This window comes from Heterocephalus glaber, unplaced genomic scaffold (assembly GCF_053883595.1).
Source record: "Heterocephalus glaber isolate CG9 unplaced genomic scaffold, H.glaber_assembly_v1.0 deba00000347, whole genome shotgun sequence".
Taxonomy (NCBI): domain Eukaryota; kingdom Metazoa; phylum Chordata; class Mammalia; order Rodentia; family Bathyergidae; genus Heterocephalus; species Heterocephalus glaber.
The window spans coordinates 41,590,849-41,607,816 of NW_028258143.1; the positions used below are offsets into that span (position 1 = coordinate 41,590,849).

At 31.9% G+C, this 16,968-nt stretch overlaps 1 protein-coding gene across 4 annotated transcripts in view; it reads left to right on the forward strand.

Annotated features, from left to right (window-relative positions):
• Nucleotides 1-16,968, forward strand: part of Psmd14 (proteasome 26S subunit, non-ATPase 14) — a 92,830-nt gene that overhangs the window by 65,477 nt on the left and 10,385 nt on the right. For all 4 annotated transcript variants that reach the window (XM_013076154.3, XM_004835871.4, XM_004835872.4 and 1 more), the window contains 3 exons: nt 4,534-4,641; nt 9,268-9,342; nt 11,615-11,740. In XM_013076154.3, the coding sequence (XP_012931608.1) occupies nt 4,534-4,641; nt 9,268-9,342; nt 11,615-11,740 (309 nt within the window). The remainder of the gene's footprint in view (nt 1-4,533; nt 4,642-9,267; nt 9,343-11,614; nt 11,741-16,968) is intronic.

The following is a 16,968-nucleotide window of genomic DNA, read 5'->3' on the forward strand; positions in this document are numbered from 1 at the left end:
TGTTTTTCTCTTATAGATGTGTGCAGTGCATGGCAGCAGAAGTAACGAAATGGTCACAAACCCCAGCAGTACTTTGCAGGTCACATGCACTCTTAATTTTTAAAGAATCTCAAAACAACTTAAGCAGTTGATAACAAGTCATTTCTAGGTGATAAAGGGTATTTGATATGGGATGTTGCTTTTCTTTTCACACCTCATTTTTACAGTGGATTAAACTGAAATTTATTTTATATACTGGTGAGTTTATGTGTTTTAAAATATTTAACTTAACTGCTAGTTGAATATTCTTTTACTTTTTTAAAAAATGTTTTCACATTGATTTTTGAGGTCTTAAATTTTTTCTTTCAAACTTTTTTTTCTTACTTGAGTTACATACACACACACACACACACACACACACACACACACACACATATATAAAATAATGAGCTGACCTAAAAAGCTATGGAAGATTCAAATTGTTTGTGTTATTCTTAAAACATTAGTCCTATTTATCATTGCCTTCAGTATAAGTGCAGTTGGATGCTACTAGGAGAGAGAGAGAGGAATTACAATAACCATTTTTAGAAGTATTTATGCATTTGTCATTAAAACACCTTTGTTTTAAACTAATTTGAAGAGCATTGCTTCAAAATGTCTTCCTTTGAATGCAAGCATTGGGAACTGTAGACTGGCACTTTTGAAATTTAGTCTAGACTTTCAGTGACCTAGCAGTTGATAGGAAAACATAAATTTAAAAATAAATAGCATATTGGATGAACTGTACTATACTCATGAAAGAAGCCAGAAAATTATGGATTAAACTGAATTTAAAAGTAATTAGAGTTTTAAGTCCTAAATCAGATTCATCATTAAAATGAAATAGTAGGTCCTTGACCCTTGGGCATGCTTCAGATAATCATGGAATTCAGTATTGTTTTTAAAACTGTTTTGGTTTTATAAGCTAAGACAGATGTACAAAATAGATGTAGTTTTTATTTTGTATTGGCAGCTTCCAAATATTTAGTATCTATTTCCAAGAGTTGCAATTAGTAAAGCAACCATGGTACTGAAATCTGCACATCCCACAAGCTAATTATATTTGCAAGGTCAGAGTGAATACATATTTTCAGAAAAATAAAGGGTTATATAAATATGTGTCTTCTACTTGGCTGTTATATCACAGTTTGTTGATCTGGAGTATAATGTGTACAATTCACAAATTTGTCTGATAACAGAAAGTGGTGTGTGATTGTGTTTATTTTACTAACCAGTATATTCACAGCAATCACTTCCAAATATCTCTCCAGTAAAGATGTGTTAATTACAAAACAGACAAGGTCTTCTATTATATTAAAGCTACTAACAAGAAGACAGCAGGAATCACACATGTAAATAGCATCATCAACCCCTATTTTAGTCCTCTGTTTTGATCTGTGAGTTGCGCATAGACCAAAGGTGCTATTAAAGACTGAGTGTATGAAATAGGCAGCATTATATGAACAAAATTTATTCAACAAGAAAACAGACCTTTAACATGAATTTAACAAGCCTGAGAAATTATAAACTATCATATGCTGCAGATTCATGCAGTGATAATAAACAAAAAAGGAAAGTAAGAGGTTTCCCTAAGCTAGCCAAACTGCTAATGGTTTTGTTATAAGCTGTCTACTGTTGCAGTGACCTCTGAAAAGTCTCAAGGCACTTGTACCAGAAAAAATTAAATGGTCAGGCTGGTGAACAGAGATTTAGTGTGGTGTGCAGGACGTCAGCAAGGAAGGGAATTTGAGAAGTATAGCATCACTTTCCAGAAATTATTTTTTATACTTTAGCTTAGAGGTTTTATTGTTACCTGTTAAAGAAGCAAGTTTTGTGTGATTATTTGGCGGGAGGGGGGGAAGAGTTCACTTACTACAAACCAAACTGGTTTAATGTATATGCGCTTCAAAAACTACTTAGTGAACTATTTAGAAAATAACAGAAAGCTCCAAAAAATGTGTTATTCCTCCTGCCCCCCCATCCTGTAATTAATTCTTGAGAGTTCCTTGCTTAATATATGGCATCTAACATTTCTGTTCCAAGACATGAAGTGACCACTTTGCTGTCATTCTCTTGAATCATGCTCTAAATACACAAACATGGAGAAACGCGTTCAGCTTATGCAGACCTCCAAATGCTCACTAAATCTTTTTCTTGAAACTTACTGTGGCATAATTAACACCTTCTTCACCCATTGCTCATTAGTACACTGGACATTAATGAGTCTATTTTGATAGGTTGCTCTAAAAGAGAAACCTACTTATTCTCACAGCATAAAAAGCAATTATAAAATTGTACAGAAATTAAAGTGTAGACTATATTGCCATATTTATATTTTTATTGCATGCTAAATCTAATTTTGGTCTGCAGGTTGCTGAACATGTTAGTTTCCTTAAGATAGTTGCTATAGCAATGGCAGCAAATTCCTTTAATCGTAGTGTAATCATTTCTATTGACTATCATATCCTTCCTCAGGAATTGTCAATCTAAACATGTCATTTCACACAGGCTATCATTTATTAACAATATATTAAATCCTTACATTTTTCTGTTAATTTCTTAATAGAATTAATTTAAAAAAAATTTTTAACAACATAATAATCTCCTTAACTGGTGTATTCATTTCCTTTTTGTGAAGTTTCACGCTTGCTTATAATATTCTAGAGAGATAGGGCAGAGACTTTTCACTTAAATAGCTATCTGCTGTTTTAGTTGGAAAGCATTCAGTATAAAAAAGAAAACATAAGTAGATATGTACTTTCATTGTGGTATATAATGAAATTTCCATAGTTTTGTGGATTTTCTTCTACAAGTGATTTTATTGAAATATAAAAATGGAATTTAAAAAATTGACTCAGATGATACTTGGCTCTTTAAAATTTACCATTAATATTTAGGGAGGCAGTTCTTAATTATGACTTTGTATAAGTTGTCTTTCAGAATGGTTGCTTTCCCCTCCTTTATTAACAGTTTTAACTTGGTATTATTTTATTTACTTTTTAGAACAAAATTTTACTACTATGGGTTCTTTTAAACTAAACATGTCTGAGATTAGTGTGTTAGTTACTCTATGAAGAAAAATATTATTTAAATGTAAATATAAAAATAGGCCATTTTTACTATCTTTAAATGTGAAAGTTAAGTCTGGGTTAAGATTATTGTATACAAAGATAATTTTCACAAACCATATTCTGAGTATGCTTATCTTTATTTTGAAGTAAGATGAATCTTTGGGAAAATTTGAACTGTTGAAAATAAAAGCACAATTCAGAGTTGCCTTTTTTAGGCCCAGTGGAATGAACAGAAACTTTGATTTGCTTGTCATAGTATTTTCTTACAAGTTTATATTTCTGTGTATGTAATCTTTGGACTCTACATAGCGGCCTTGTTAGAAAGGGTTTGATTTTTAAAATGTCATTCTTAGAAGACAGCATGTAGAAATACTTAACCTGAAAGTAAATATTTTCACTCAAACATTAATTGTAAAAATGAGAACAAATCTAGCTGACAGCTTTTTAAAAACATTGACAAATCTTAGTTGTTCAACACTTTTAAAGGTGAATCTGAAAATACTGGATTATCCTGCTTTAAGATTGTTTTATGTGACACATGTATTGAGTTAAATTCCCTTAAAGAGTCTATTTGTCTGAAATTCACATGGTTTTACCTAAAATTTTGTGATGTTTAAAAATGTTTACAAAATTCCTTAAGTCCATAATAATGAATGCAAGTGTGATAGCAATAAGGGAGTATGAGATTCTTGTTAATCCTTAGTATGTGAGAGCTAGCAGATGATAATTGTGTAAGAATTCTAAGATTTTCCATCCAGACAAAAAAAGTATCTATCATTATTTCTTTACTGTGGACTTAGAGCCATATGATTGTATAGCATATCTCCCAGTTTAAAACATGGATGACCTTAATTTTCCTATATGGTGCCTTTTTACACTTGACAGTGGCTTGAATTTAACCATCAGACAAGATATAAAGTCTTTCATAGTCACAAGAACTAAAAGGTATCTGACTAGAAGAGACTCTTTGGGCAAGTGCCTTGTTGGCTGTAATTTTGTTGTCATTTCAAGTACTGTGGTGGTATAATTGATGTGACAGGGCTGGGCTTTAAATGTAGTCCCTTAGCTTGTGCTCACTTTCAGTTTTACTTTTCTGTCATTCATTTTGAGTAGGTAAAATTCAGGTTACAAACATATGCACACCAATGAGGGCTGTTGGTGTAAGTTTAGTAATGATGTATTTTAATAATAAAGATGCAAAGTTAACATTTTTCCTCTACTACTTCATGAAAATTGCAATAATTGGTGTCACCTTACATTACAAGATAGAGGGTGGTGTGCTGATGGCACAATCAGCAGGAGGTTCTTTTTTATTAATATTATAATTAAATGATTTTCTGGAAATAGGCCAGAAACAGATGCAAGTTGATCATGCCTTGTCCACTGTTGCCTGGCATCATCACTTGTATTAAAGAAGAATTGACTTGACACCTTGTTTTTACAGGTTGTTATTGATGCCTTCAGATTGATCAATGCTAATATGATGGTCTTAGGACATGAACCAAGACAAACGACTTCAAATCTGGGTCACTTAAATAAGCCATCCATCCAGGTAATAGCATGTGTTAAAACTCTGTTTTGCATTTTAAAAACTTCTATAAATAAAGTCATCTTAAAATCTAATCCTTAGCATTTTAATTGCTTATAGTTTAGTTTTTGTGTTTTAAAAGAATTATGGAATTATTGTAAAAGTTAGATTTGTTCATCTATGAGTCTAGTTACAGTATAGTCTTTACAGTTTCTCACCATATTTTGAGGGCACTCTTTTTGGGAATATACTAGAGCCTTTATATCCAGATTATCTTCTATATGGTTAACATTATAGAAAAGGACTGATAGGCATTTCAGCTGGAGAAGATTGGCTATCATCATTGCTTAATTAGTTCATAGACATTTTTCATAACAGAAAATAATGGGAAAGCTAATATATTTTTTAAACCCCTATATATTTCTTAAATATTTAAAACTTTCTACCTTTATATTTAATCTTCACCTTTAAAGTAAATTATATAAAACACACCCATACATTACTTTTTTTTTTTTTTTTTTTTGGTACTGGGAATCGAACTTGGGTCCTTGTGCTTGCGCAGCAGGCAGTGAAACCACTGAGCTAAATCCCCAGCCCCCATACATTACTTTTGATGAGAATTTATATCATTTTATCTAGAGATATCAACCAGTGTTATTGTAGTTACTGGTATTCAGACACTTAATATCCTCTTGAGTAATGAATGTTTTCTTTGTATCGTTCACATGCCTCATTGTTTAAATACAAATTTATATCGTCTGTAAAAATTATTTCAAATGTGTTTTTAAATGTACCACAGCCTCTGTGTGTTTAATTACTTCTCTAAAGATTAATTAAAAGGACAAAAATAACATGTTTGGTTAAATAGGACGTGTAAGACAAGGACATTATCATAGCTATTGTTGTTCCCTTCTGGAACCTGGTTCTGCCATGAGGTTGTCTTTGGGGAATTGTGGCTTTGACAGTTAACTATGGTTAAGCTTTGGTTACACTTTGATAACTTTGTACTTTGAAATGCTTCATTTTGTAGCAGTCACTTATGTGAAATCTTCGTCAAAGGAAAACGTTTTGTTTCAAAGAGTTGAGGTGTGTTGCTTTTGAAAAAAAAATTTGCAAGTCAGGGAAAACTGCAAACTGTAGTGAGTATGAAATACACCACCAGCGATTTTGATTGGGCATAGACAAGCCCATACTTGCATGTTTCAAGAGAATACATTATTGGACCTGTTTAGCCTGTGATAATGACCTTTCTTATAAACCCCAATAGCATCATACTACTTCATTATTTTTTGCAAAAGGCTAAGTAGCATCTCGCAATCCAAAATGATTACGATCACTACATGGTTTATTTCTGCCAGAAGTTTTTACTAATTGCAAGCCAACAGCCACCTGTTGCAGATTTCAATTTTAAATTAAGACACTGCTTTTTAACCTTAAATGTTGAGTGTAATTGATAGTAAAATTATTTCTTTCTACAACAGGCCATGTTGTAGTTTTAAATTCTACCTTATAGTCTGTAATTTAAGGTGGACTTTATGAAGCAGATTCCAAACTTAAGCAACCTATGTCTATAACAGCTACAGCATCATTATTTTTCCTTTCATTTTTAGTTTGTTTTGCCTTCTAATTAGAATCTGTAAATATATTTATTTCACAGTTTATATAGCGCCCATCAGAATGACATCTATCTGGGTGCTTTACAGTTTTAAGACAATTTTAATACTAAAACATACAAATGAGATTAAGCCAAAAAGTGATGGAACAAAGCCACACCTTAACATTTTCTTATTTTTATAAGACAGGCTAGAGGGAGAGCAACCCAAAAGGGCCTAAAATTGGTAATATCCATAATAGAGTTTTAATACATGTTAACCAAATCTTTAACTTATGAATTAGAAGTCTTTCAGAAAAACCATGTCTTTTATTGTGAAAGGAAAGTTAGCTGATGTTACAAGAGGGAACCTGCTTCTAAACTAACTTTTAAGTACTAGGGATAGAAGTCTGACAGCAGCCATTAGTACATATGCTAGTGGTCACTAATGGTTTTCTAACATCAATTTCTTAAAGAAGTAGGGAAATATTATTACCTTGAGAACTAGTAATTTGAGGAAAATTCAGAATTATTAATTACAAAAATTGTAAAATTGGCATATAAGTTCTTTACTTTGTAAATACATATTTTTATAAATTGTGCCTGTATATTGACACCACAATGTGATTTACCTTTGGGTGGTAGAATTTTAGAATTGTTCTTGTTTTTCCTTGTGTATATTTCTAGTGAAACAGGGCTTTTAGAAGGCATTACTTTTGCAGGTCGTGTTAGTACATACCTATAATCCCAGCACTTGGCAAGTTGAGGCAAGAAGATTACATGTTCAAGGCCAGCCAGGGCTGCATAGTGACTTTAAGGTCACATGGGCTACATAGCAAGTTCAAGGCTGGCCTGGGCTACAGAACAAGACCTTGCCTTACCTACCCAAAAGTTACTTTTAAAACACTAATAGCAGTGTTGAAGTAGCTAATAAACAAATTTTGTTTGCATGTTTTATATAAGAGAAGCCATTCTTTCTGTTAGAGAGATAAGTATAATGCCTAAATAGCACTATAGGTTCTATATATTAATAGAACCTAAATAGTACTAATAGTTCTGTATTAATATTTGAAACTTTATATTATTTTGCACTTGAAACAGTTGAGTATTATTAAATATTTAGAATTGCAAAGTTAATAAGCATTTATTTTGCTAAGTTTACAAAACTATTTCATTAAAAACTGCTCATTGGGCTGGGGATTTAGCTCAGTGGTTTCGCCACCTGCCTCACAAGCACAAGGACCCGAGTTTGATCCCCAGTACCAAAAAAAAAAAAACAAAAAAAAAACTGCTCACTGACCTTTCAGATCCTTAAGGGTCAGGTCACAATAAATTTGAAGATTGATTGTCAGCCTCATGAAATTTTGGTAAATATTGATGCATCAATCTCTGTGCTAGGCTCTCTGTGAAGCCTCTAAGTGTAGCCCTTGGTGCCGTTGCATTTTTCAGAACTTAAGCTATTAACTTAATAGTAGTAGCTAGAGTAGTGGAGTTAAGCTATTAACTAGTAGAAGTAGAGTTAAGATATTAACTCTAATATCTACATATCTAATATCTTTTAATTCTTGGTGAAGTAATTTTTGCTAGCAAAACCTAAAAATAAGATTATGCTTTTTGTTTTCGTGCAGACCCATAAAGTATATAGGCTTAAGAATTTCCTAACATTTACTGTAGCACCATATGTTAGAAAGAACATGGGCTATAGAATCAGAATGACTGGGGTTCACATGTCAAGCTCAGCCTTTTACTAGCTATAAATAAGGATTAAAGTAAGATTTGTGTCTTATTTTCCTTGTCTGTAAATATTCACATGGAGTCAGCCTGCTTTCCTTAATGTTGTGGGAATTAGAAGATGTGATGCGTAATGCAGATGCTAGGTGCTTTTTAAATATTCACTTCCTTACTATTTTATGTGTACATCTTAAGACCTACACTCTAAAAATCCATTTGGGGGGGGGTGTTATTTTAGCATTGTCTTCAGATTCCTGACAGTTAACCCCAAAACTCTTTTTGTTTTTTATACTTATTAAAAATATTCCTAAGTTGAGTATCTGTATTTTAATGTCTCCTAGGCCAATAGAAAAAATTTTCGGTCCCCAGGAGTACTGTTTTTAACCACCTTTGAACTTGTGTTGCTACAGTTACATGAATGCACAGTTGTGAATGAATATAGCAGATCCAGGGTTATTTTTTAATAAAGCCATGCCACTAGCTTAGCTTTTTTTTTTTTTTTTTTTTTTTAATGATTGGCCTGATTGTCTTGGTGATTAAGTATGGTGAAAAAAATTCCTGGACAGTAAGATTGCATATCACTGGGTAAGAGCATAAGCAAGACAGACACAGTAAAGAAGAAACTGTATTGTTAATTTGGAGGCGTGCATGGACACCATTATTTGAACTGATTAGAAATGAATGAAGAAAAAGGGAAACCCCAGGTTAACACATTCCCGTCAACTTAGACCACTGGTGGTGCATGCGTGACTGTCCCATATGGTGGCTGTACCACTAGTGGTACAAATGGATCTAATCACTTTCATTGGTCTTTTTACTAATAAAATTAATAAAAAACTGCTTTATGTGACAGTCGTGCATGTACCACTGGTGGTTCAAGCCACCCAGCAGTGAGATATATGAATTATGGCACTGTTGTGAACGTGTTAATGTGGATCAAGAAACAAAAGCATTAATATGACTTTTTTAGACTTTTTTTTTTAAATACCAGAGCCCCATACATAATCATGTAATCACTTTTAATAAATTGTATTTATAATTTAAATCATGATGTGATCAAGCCTTATCTCTGACTTTGAGCAAGGCTACGGCCACTTGAATTTGTGATCTCTATATCATACTTTGAAGAATGTGTCATTCATTCCTTTTAACTTCACTTGTAAACTTGTAACTGAGAAAAATGTTTTAATTTAATCTTAGTTTAGGGTAAAATGCCCATTTTAGAAGATGATAAAAGGATTGTGTGCAGAATATGTTAAAGATTTCAAACATATTTTATTAGATGAAAAGTATTAATTTATCCCCTTTAAATCATTTTATCTACATAGGCATTAATTCATGGGCTAAATAGACATTATTACTCCATCACCATTAATTATCGGAAAAATGAACTGGAACAGAAGGTAAGATTAAGTTTTTCAAATCATTTAAACTATTATCTGCTGTATGATTTAAATTTGAATTTTTGACCTCTTTTGCTGTTTTCCAGTAATTTTTCACTGTTGATGAATTGCAGCATAAAATAAAGAAATATTTTATTGAAAGACAATGTTTTCTTTATCCGTAGGTACTAAATTGGGAGAAGTAGGAAATGAAACAATCATTCAGTTTTTTATTTTCCTAGTTCTGTGGTTTTTCTGATTAACTTATCTCTATTAAAATGACCTTTTGTAATTCAGTTACTAAATATGTTAGCTTTTCAAGTATGATAATAATAAGTTGTGATTCTGTAATATTAAAAATATGCCATGTTTACAGTAAATTAAGGACAGTCAAAGGTAAAAATTTAAGGCTTTCAAGTTTTTTAGGCTAGATTTTTACTTATTTTTTTACTGGACTATTTTCAGATTTAATTACTCTTTAGCAATGCCTAGCATTTGGTGGGCTTTGCATTCTTTTGTTTATTTCTAGAATGATTTCTAGTATTGCTTTTCTCTCAACTATGGCCAAATATTTAACTCTGCCTATTACTTTTTGAAATTGTAATCTGAGCTGCTCTTTTCCCTTTTCTGTTACAATTAATAGTAATTACTAAATTACCTTTTTATATTTTTTCTGGGAAAAACTTTTGTAAAATTTCTTAAGGACCTTGAATTTACTATTGATAACCAATAAGTTTTGGTTACTATACACAGACAAGCTCACACATAAGTATTCAGTAGCAAACAAGATCATTCATACTAGTTGAAGCTATTTTTCATAAAGGTGCCTCCAAGGTGCTTCTGGTTTATATGATGAGTGAAAGGCAGATTAATTCAGGCTGTCCATACCTACCTTGCTTTCTGAAAAATCATTTTCATCTTTAATTTCATTTATATATTGCAGGGGTGAATCTGTATTAGATTTTCTTTGAAAAAACAATCCTACATTATTTTTTTAAAATGACTTGTTTTTTAAAAGTTGAAGCCACCCATATACTCGCCCAAAGGGCACAGCTGTTTGAGTATAGTGATGGACAAGGGGAATAAAGGACCAGCTTCTCCTTGGCAGGAGAGCCCTCTATGAGGCTACACAGCCAGCCCTTAAAGTACACTGGTTCTAACTACAAAAGAACAGAAATCATTCTGTAGCCACTGCCCCCCTCATTTCATAATTTTCATCAGTTATTGAAAAAAATAAAGCTTCTTATTCAATGATAGTTCTCAATTTAAGAAAATTTTTACAGTAAGACTTCAAGAAAACTGTCTTAAAAAATAAACTTTAAAAGCCTATACATTTCTAAGAATATATCCTTGGAATTTGAGTCCAATTTGAAAAACATTGAACTGAGGTTTTTAGTTTCATGATCACTAATAAAGTGTCCATCCCCAGTTTGCCAGTGTGATTACAAATTGAGCAAATCTGATTTACTTCCCAGTTTATGGTTTTTTATTCTAATACAAAAAGAGTCCTTTAAGTTTTTAAATTATGGACAGAATATTACAATTTGAAGGGATGTTCGAGATTAATATAAGTTCTTAATTCATAGATCTATAAATTGAGACCTAAAAAGATTGACACAAAGTCACCTTGTATCTCCTTATCTTGGCATGTGAAAACCTGATTATATGAAAACTTAGTGATTTTGTGTGTAAAATAAGTTTTAATTCATCTATTCATTCATACATATTGTATGCTCTGATTAACTATTGTTATGGAACATTGATGGCGAACCTTTTAGAGCTTTCAATTATAACAAATAGCTAGCCCACTGCAGCATGCCTGCTATAGATTCACCACCACTGCTATAGTCTAGACCCTGATGAACTTGAAAATAACAGAGCAAAGTCTCTGTCCTCTTGATTTCCCTTTAGCAGGAGAGAAATGCCATAAGCAAGAATATCAGGTGTTCATAAACATTATAAAAATAATAAAAGGAAAAAGGAAGGAAGAATTTTGTTTAAGATAGTGTAGGGTGGCATTTTTAGATAGTGTGATTAGGGAAAAGCATCTATCTCTAAGGAAAACAGGAGGTAAGTCATGCAAAGATGAGAATAGCCTTCAACGTAGGACTGCAAAGCAAAGGCCATGCAGTTAAAACACTGCTTAGATTATATTAATACAGTTTTAAAAGAGTTCTTATTGGAATATATTTGAATTAATGAAATGAAATTTAAATTCATTAATTCCAAAAGTTTTCTGTGAATTTTTTTTCTCAAGGCAAGAAAATAATTATGTTTTCTTTATATTATTTAGATGTTGCTAAATTTGCATAAGAAGAGTTGGATGGAAGGTTTGACACTTCAGGACTACAGTGAACATTGTAAACACAATGAATCAGTGGTAAAAGAGATGTTGGAATTAGCCAAGAATTATAATAAGGTGAAAGTTACTTCTAAAGTTTGTTTTTTAATACATTTTGGAATATGTATGATTAAATGCCAAGCAAATATATAAAAATAAATAATTAAAAATAGCCCTCTTTTATAGATCAAACAGTAAATATTTGTTTTGTATGCTATCTTGTCTCATAAATACCACTGCTGTTGTGATAAAGCAGCCACGGACAATATATAGGCAAATGAAGGTGGCTGTATTCTATTACAATAGGCAGCTGGCCAGAATTAGCCCATGGGTTGTAGTTTGCCAGCCTCTTTTGTAGACCATGTAAGATAGTTGCACATTTGAAATTTCTCCTTTATTCAGGGAATTTTTCTTGAAAGGGAAAGAGAGAAAGAGCATATGGACAGCAACAACATTTAATCCTTGCTGCATATAGTTTATTTTATGAACTTTTCTATTTTCAATTTAATTTTTAAAAGTCTATTTAATAGGTTTTGATAATGTATTTTCAAAGATATGCCATCAGAGATATGGTAAAAAAAACAAATAAGACATACAAAGTCTTTTTTCCTTAAGGAATTTACATTCTATAGGGGAAACATGGTTAATAAATAAATGTGCGTAATAAATTTTGATGAATGCTATGAAAAAATAAGATATAAGGCAGAGTAGGGAGACCATTTTATGTGAGGATGTTTAAAAAGTTACATTTTGCAAAGTCTCCTGAAAATGTTTGTGCTAAAATACATATGACCAGGATAATGTTTTTGTTCATAGATTTATGTTCTCATACTTGAGATATGACTAAAAAATATCTTTCATGTTGTGGAGCTAGGGCTGCCACTTATGTGTGATATTTTCTGTTTTGTTTCTCATTTGACTCCATTTTATTCTGTTTCTATTATAAGAAATGATCAAAAATACAATGTATTTAAATTTTTTTAATGATTACAATGAAAGACACTTTGGCAATAATCTCTCTCAAAATATTCCCCCTTGCTTCTGGAAGTACACTTTCATGAGTGTCTTTAAGAGGTGTGATTTTTTTTTTAATGTGAATTTTGCTGCTGAGTGCCATCCAATGGAAAGGCCAGTTCGTAAAAACATTACAGTGTATCCTCAATCCACCTTAATGAGATCTGGAACCATATGACTTTTTGCTCTTCCCCAAAGTCAGAATGACTGTGAAAGGTAAATATTTTGAGTAGGTTCAGGACATTGAAGCAGCCACAACAGACCAACTAAAGACACTCACAAACTAGGACTTCCAGAACTGCTTCAGATAGTAGCAAGAACAATGGGATAAGAGTGTAAGCAAGGGAGAATATTTTGAGGAGGAGTAATAACATCATATCCTTTACTTTAATAAATTTGTTTTAATTTAAGCATTCACTGTATTTTATGATCATGCCCCATATATATACATATCTTGTCCATACGTACAGATCGTATTCCACTAATGGGTTGAAAGTCTGCACTTTAAAAAAATGCAGGTACTTCTTTTTTTCTTGAAGGAAAACAATGAAAATAGAGCTTTTATAACTGGAAAGAGGAAGGAGTGGAGGAGAGGCAAAAGGGACAAATCCAAGAAGAATTAATGTGTTGTATACATGTATAAATCCCCCATGGTGAATGTGATCATTATGTACTGCAAACATGTAAAAAATTTAAAAATACAGTTAAACATTGTGTAGTGTTTCAGTTACACATATTTATTGAATATCTGTATCTATATAAGTTGCAGTAGAAAACAGATCCTTGCTTTAAAAGAAACAAGAACAGTAAGACAAGTTCTTTTTTTTTTTTTTTTTTTTAAAGACAAGTTCTTAACCAGAACACTGGGCAAAAATTGGTCTGTATGATTAACACCTTACTATTCAGATTATCCACAGACCAGCTGTGAATAATCATCTGGGATCTTGTTAGAAATACAGACTCTCAGACCTTCTGGCTTAGAACTTACATTTTAACAAAGATATCCAAGAAATTTGTATGCTCTTGAAGTTAGACATTACAAAAACAATGCCATAGAGAAACCCATGTAAAATCTTAATAGGAGTAAAATCCTATCAGAGGCTTTGACATGCAAACACAATTGACAGTTACAGTTCCAAGTTACTGAAGAGAAGAATAGCATTTGAACTAGGCATTAAAGGATAATTAAGATTTAGATATATGAGTATAGGCAAAATACACATTATAGGCACAGACTGGGAGAAAGCAAACACACAGGACATACCCCTTATTCTAATAATAGATATCCAAAGGAAATGAAGTCAGCATATCAAAGTGATACCTATACTTTAATGGTGATTGGAGCAATGTTCACAATAGCTAGGATAATGGAATCAACCTAAGTGTCCAACTGCAGGTAAATATAAATAAAATATAAAGAAGGAAATCTTGTCATTTGCAACATTGTTGATGAACCTGGAGGACATTCTAGTAAATGAAATAAGCCAGCCATAGAAAAACAAATACTGTATGATCTCACTTTTTATGAAATCTAAATAGTTGAAGTCAGAAGTAGAGAGTACAATTGTGGTTACCAATATCTTGAGGCTAGTGATGGGAAGGATAGAGGGATAGTGGGGGAATAAAAACAAGCAAGGAAATGTTTAGGAATAGTGTGCTTGACTAGGGTTCACAGTACATGAGGGTGATCGTGAGAAATTTTTTTTTAAGTTTTTGAAATCAAGTTAATAATAGTACTTAGAATATCAGTGTTCTTTTTATTCAGAGACATGATATGCCTACATCCTGACTTTAGAAACATAATTTTGCAACAGTGTAGAAGGAGTCTTCTAAGAGGAAATTTGAATGATAGATTTTGTCTAAGAGGAGTTTGCTGTTACGCAAACAAAGGGAAACTGTCTGGGTTACTGGTGTGGCATGAGTATGGAGGCATCGGTAAGAAAGTGTAGCACTGGTTGGACAGATGAAGTGAAAGAAGAGGAAGAAATGAAAGATTAAGTCAAGATTTCTTCTTTAGGGTACCAGAAGTATGTTAGTACCATTCATATTTCCAATTTAGGTAGAAGAAATAAGGAAAAGAATAGAGGTCATTTTTAAACAGGGAGTTAAAAATAGGGGACAAAAACTTAATACTCTAGTCAGGAGTAGAATTCAAGATTTCAAGGACATAGTTAAAAATTATATTATTTGTTACACCAAAAGCTACATTTCCTTTTGTTGTTGTTGTTCTTTTGGTACTGGGGATCGAACTCGGGTCCTTGTGAGGCAGGCAACGGAACCACTGAGCTAAATCCCCGGCCCTACATTTCCTTTTTTAAATTAAATATATTTCATAAAAAAGTATCCAAGAGACAATATACATGAAAGTTTTGTGAGAGAGTTGAGCTTTGAAATAATGTTAATGGGCTCATGCAAACTAAATTCCATCAGAATTAGGTTTGGGTTTGAAGAACATGCCCTAATCGATATATAGCGCTTTAACTGGAATCCCTGCTGGTGCTAAATTGTAGTCTTGTTTTTTGGGGTTTTTTTGGTAGATTGTAGTCTTTTAAAAAAAGGGCAAAAATTATTTATACTAGTATTGTTTTCATGCTCTGGAGATTTAAAAAAAAGTAGTTTACCATTTAAAATAGTTAACTTTTTATAAACAAAAACATTATAGCTTAAGCTATTATTCAGCAGACTTTTGGAATGTTTTTCATGTCTCTGTAACATACATTTAAATAAATTCATATTGGTACCACTGCCAGGAAATAACCTATTTATGGTTACTGCTGCCCATCCACAGAAGTTTTTCCTGTTTTACAGTTTTTAAAAAATCTCTGTAGTACTCCAAAATTTGTAAGATTTGGTTAAAAAATGAAAACAATGTGTAAGCTGTGATATGAAAGAGTCCAAATTTGGGAATGTAATTCCCTGTATGATTGAAAGAAATACGGTGAATTTTTTTTTTTAGTAACACTTAAAATATAAAACAAAAGGCCTTTGCTTCCAATTTTTTTATAGTATTCTTTTTAATTGATTTGTGATTTAAAGTAAGGTAATTGCTGTTAGATGCCAGTTAGGTCCTAAAGTGGAAGAAGGTTAGAAAATAATTGAATTCCTGTGTTCCAAGTTTTCAATTTCAAGTCTAAATTCCACACAAAAATTCTGCTTATTACTCATTTGATTTTTCTAATTACTGAACTATAACACCCACGGCTCTGTTATTCCAAACCTCCTAATTTATTCATGCCAAGATGCATCTGCTATTTTTTTTAAATTTTGATAATATTTGATTACATATTTGTAAATGAATGTGCAGGTGAAAAAAATGAGTTGCACTGCATTTTAAGAATAGCATAGAAACGAAAATATGCCTTGTTTTCAAGCATGTAGCTTCGAAACTTTTGAGATGTGACAATTTACTTTTCAGATGGATATATTAATTTACTTAGTAATCTGACAAAGTTTGAATATTTCTTTTATATGATTACATATAAAGTATGTAAATATTTGATTAAATTTGATTTACTACAGTAGCTATATTCATCAGGAAATTCTCATTTTGTGCTAGTGTAATAAGAAAAAGAAGCCTGATCATTATTGTTTAAACATGACAGGCTATTTTTGCAATCAAACATAGACATCCAAGAGAATAAACCTGAAAGCTTTTAGAACTATTAAAATTAAGAACTGTATATATAGTAAAAAGACTAATAAATTGGGTAAAAGAGTTTTTAAAAACTCACTGAAGAAAAATGCAAATGGCATTAAACATAAAAAAGTTTCAAACTTATTAAGTAGTCAAAGAAAAGTAACTAGAAATTTTTTTAAATGAAAAGTTTTATGAAAGTACACTGCTAGTGGGAAGGTAGATGATGAAACATTTTTAGGGGCCATTTAAAAATTTTAAATCCATATAATTCTTGAAAAATTGACATTCAGGCATTTATTATGAGAAATAAAATTTCGCAAGAACTAACTTAGAGGAAGATCTGTAACATGTTAGATTCTAAAAGTTAAATTGTGTAATAACGGGCAAAAATTTCCTATCATAATACCTTCCCTCTCTTTTCAAAGTGATCTCTTATCTCGATGTCACACGTATGTCAACATACTGTGTTGGTAACAGTGATCTCAAAGGTGAGAGATAAGGGAATTCTATGCTTAATATAACTCCTGAAGTTTTTTCAGTTTTTGCCTTTAGCAAGTATTACTTATATATGATTATGTTCGCTCAAAATGAGAGTGGCTTAAATAAGATAGAAAGCTATGTCTCTTGCCCTTTAAGGCCAAAATGAAACTTTATA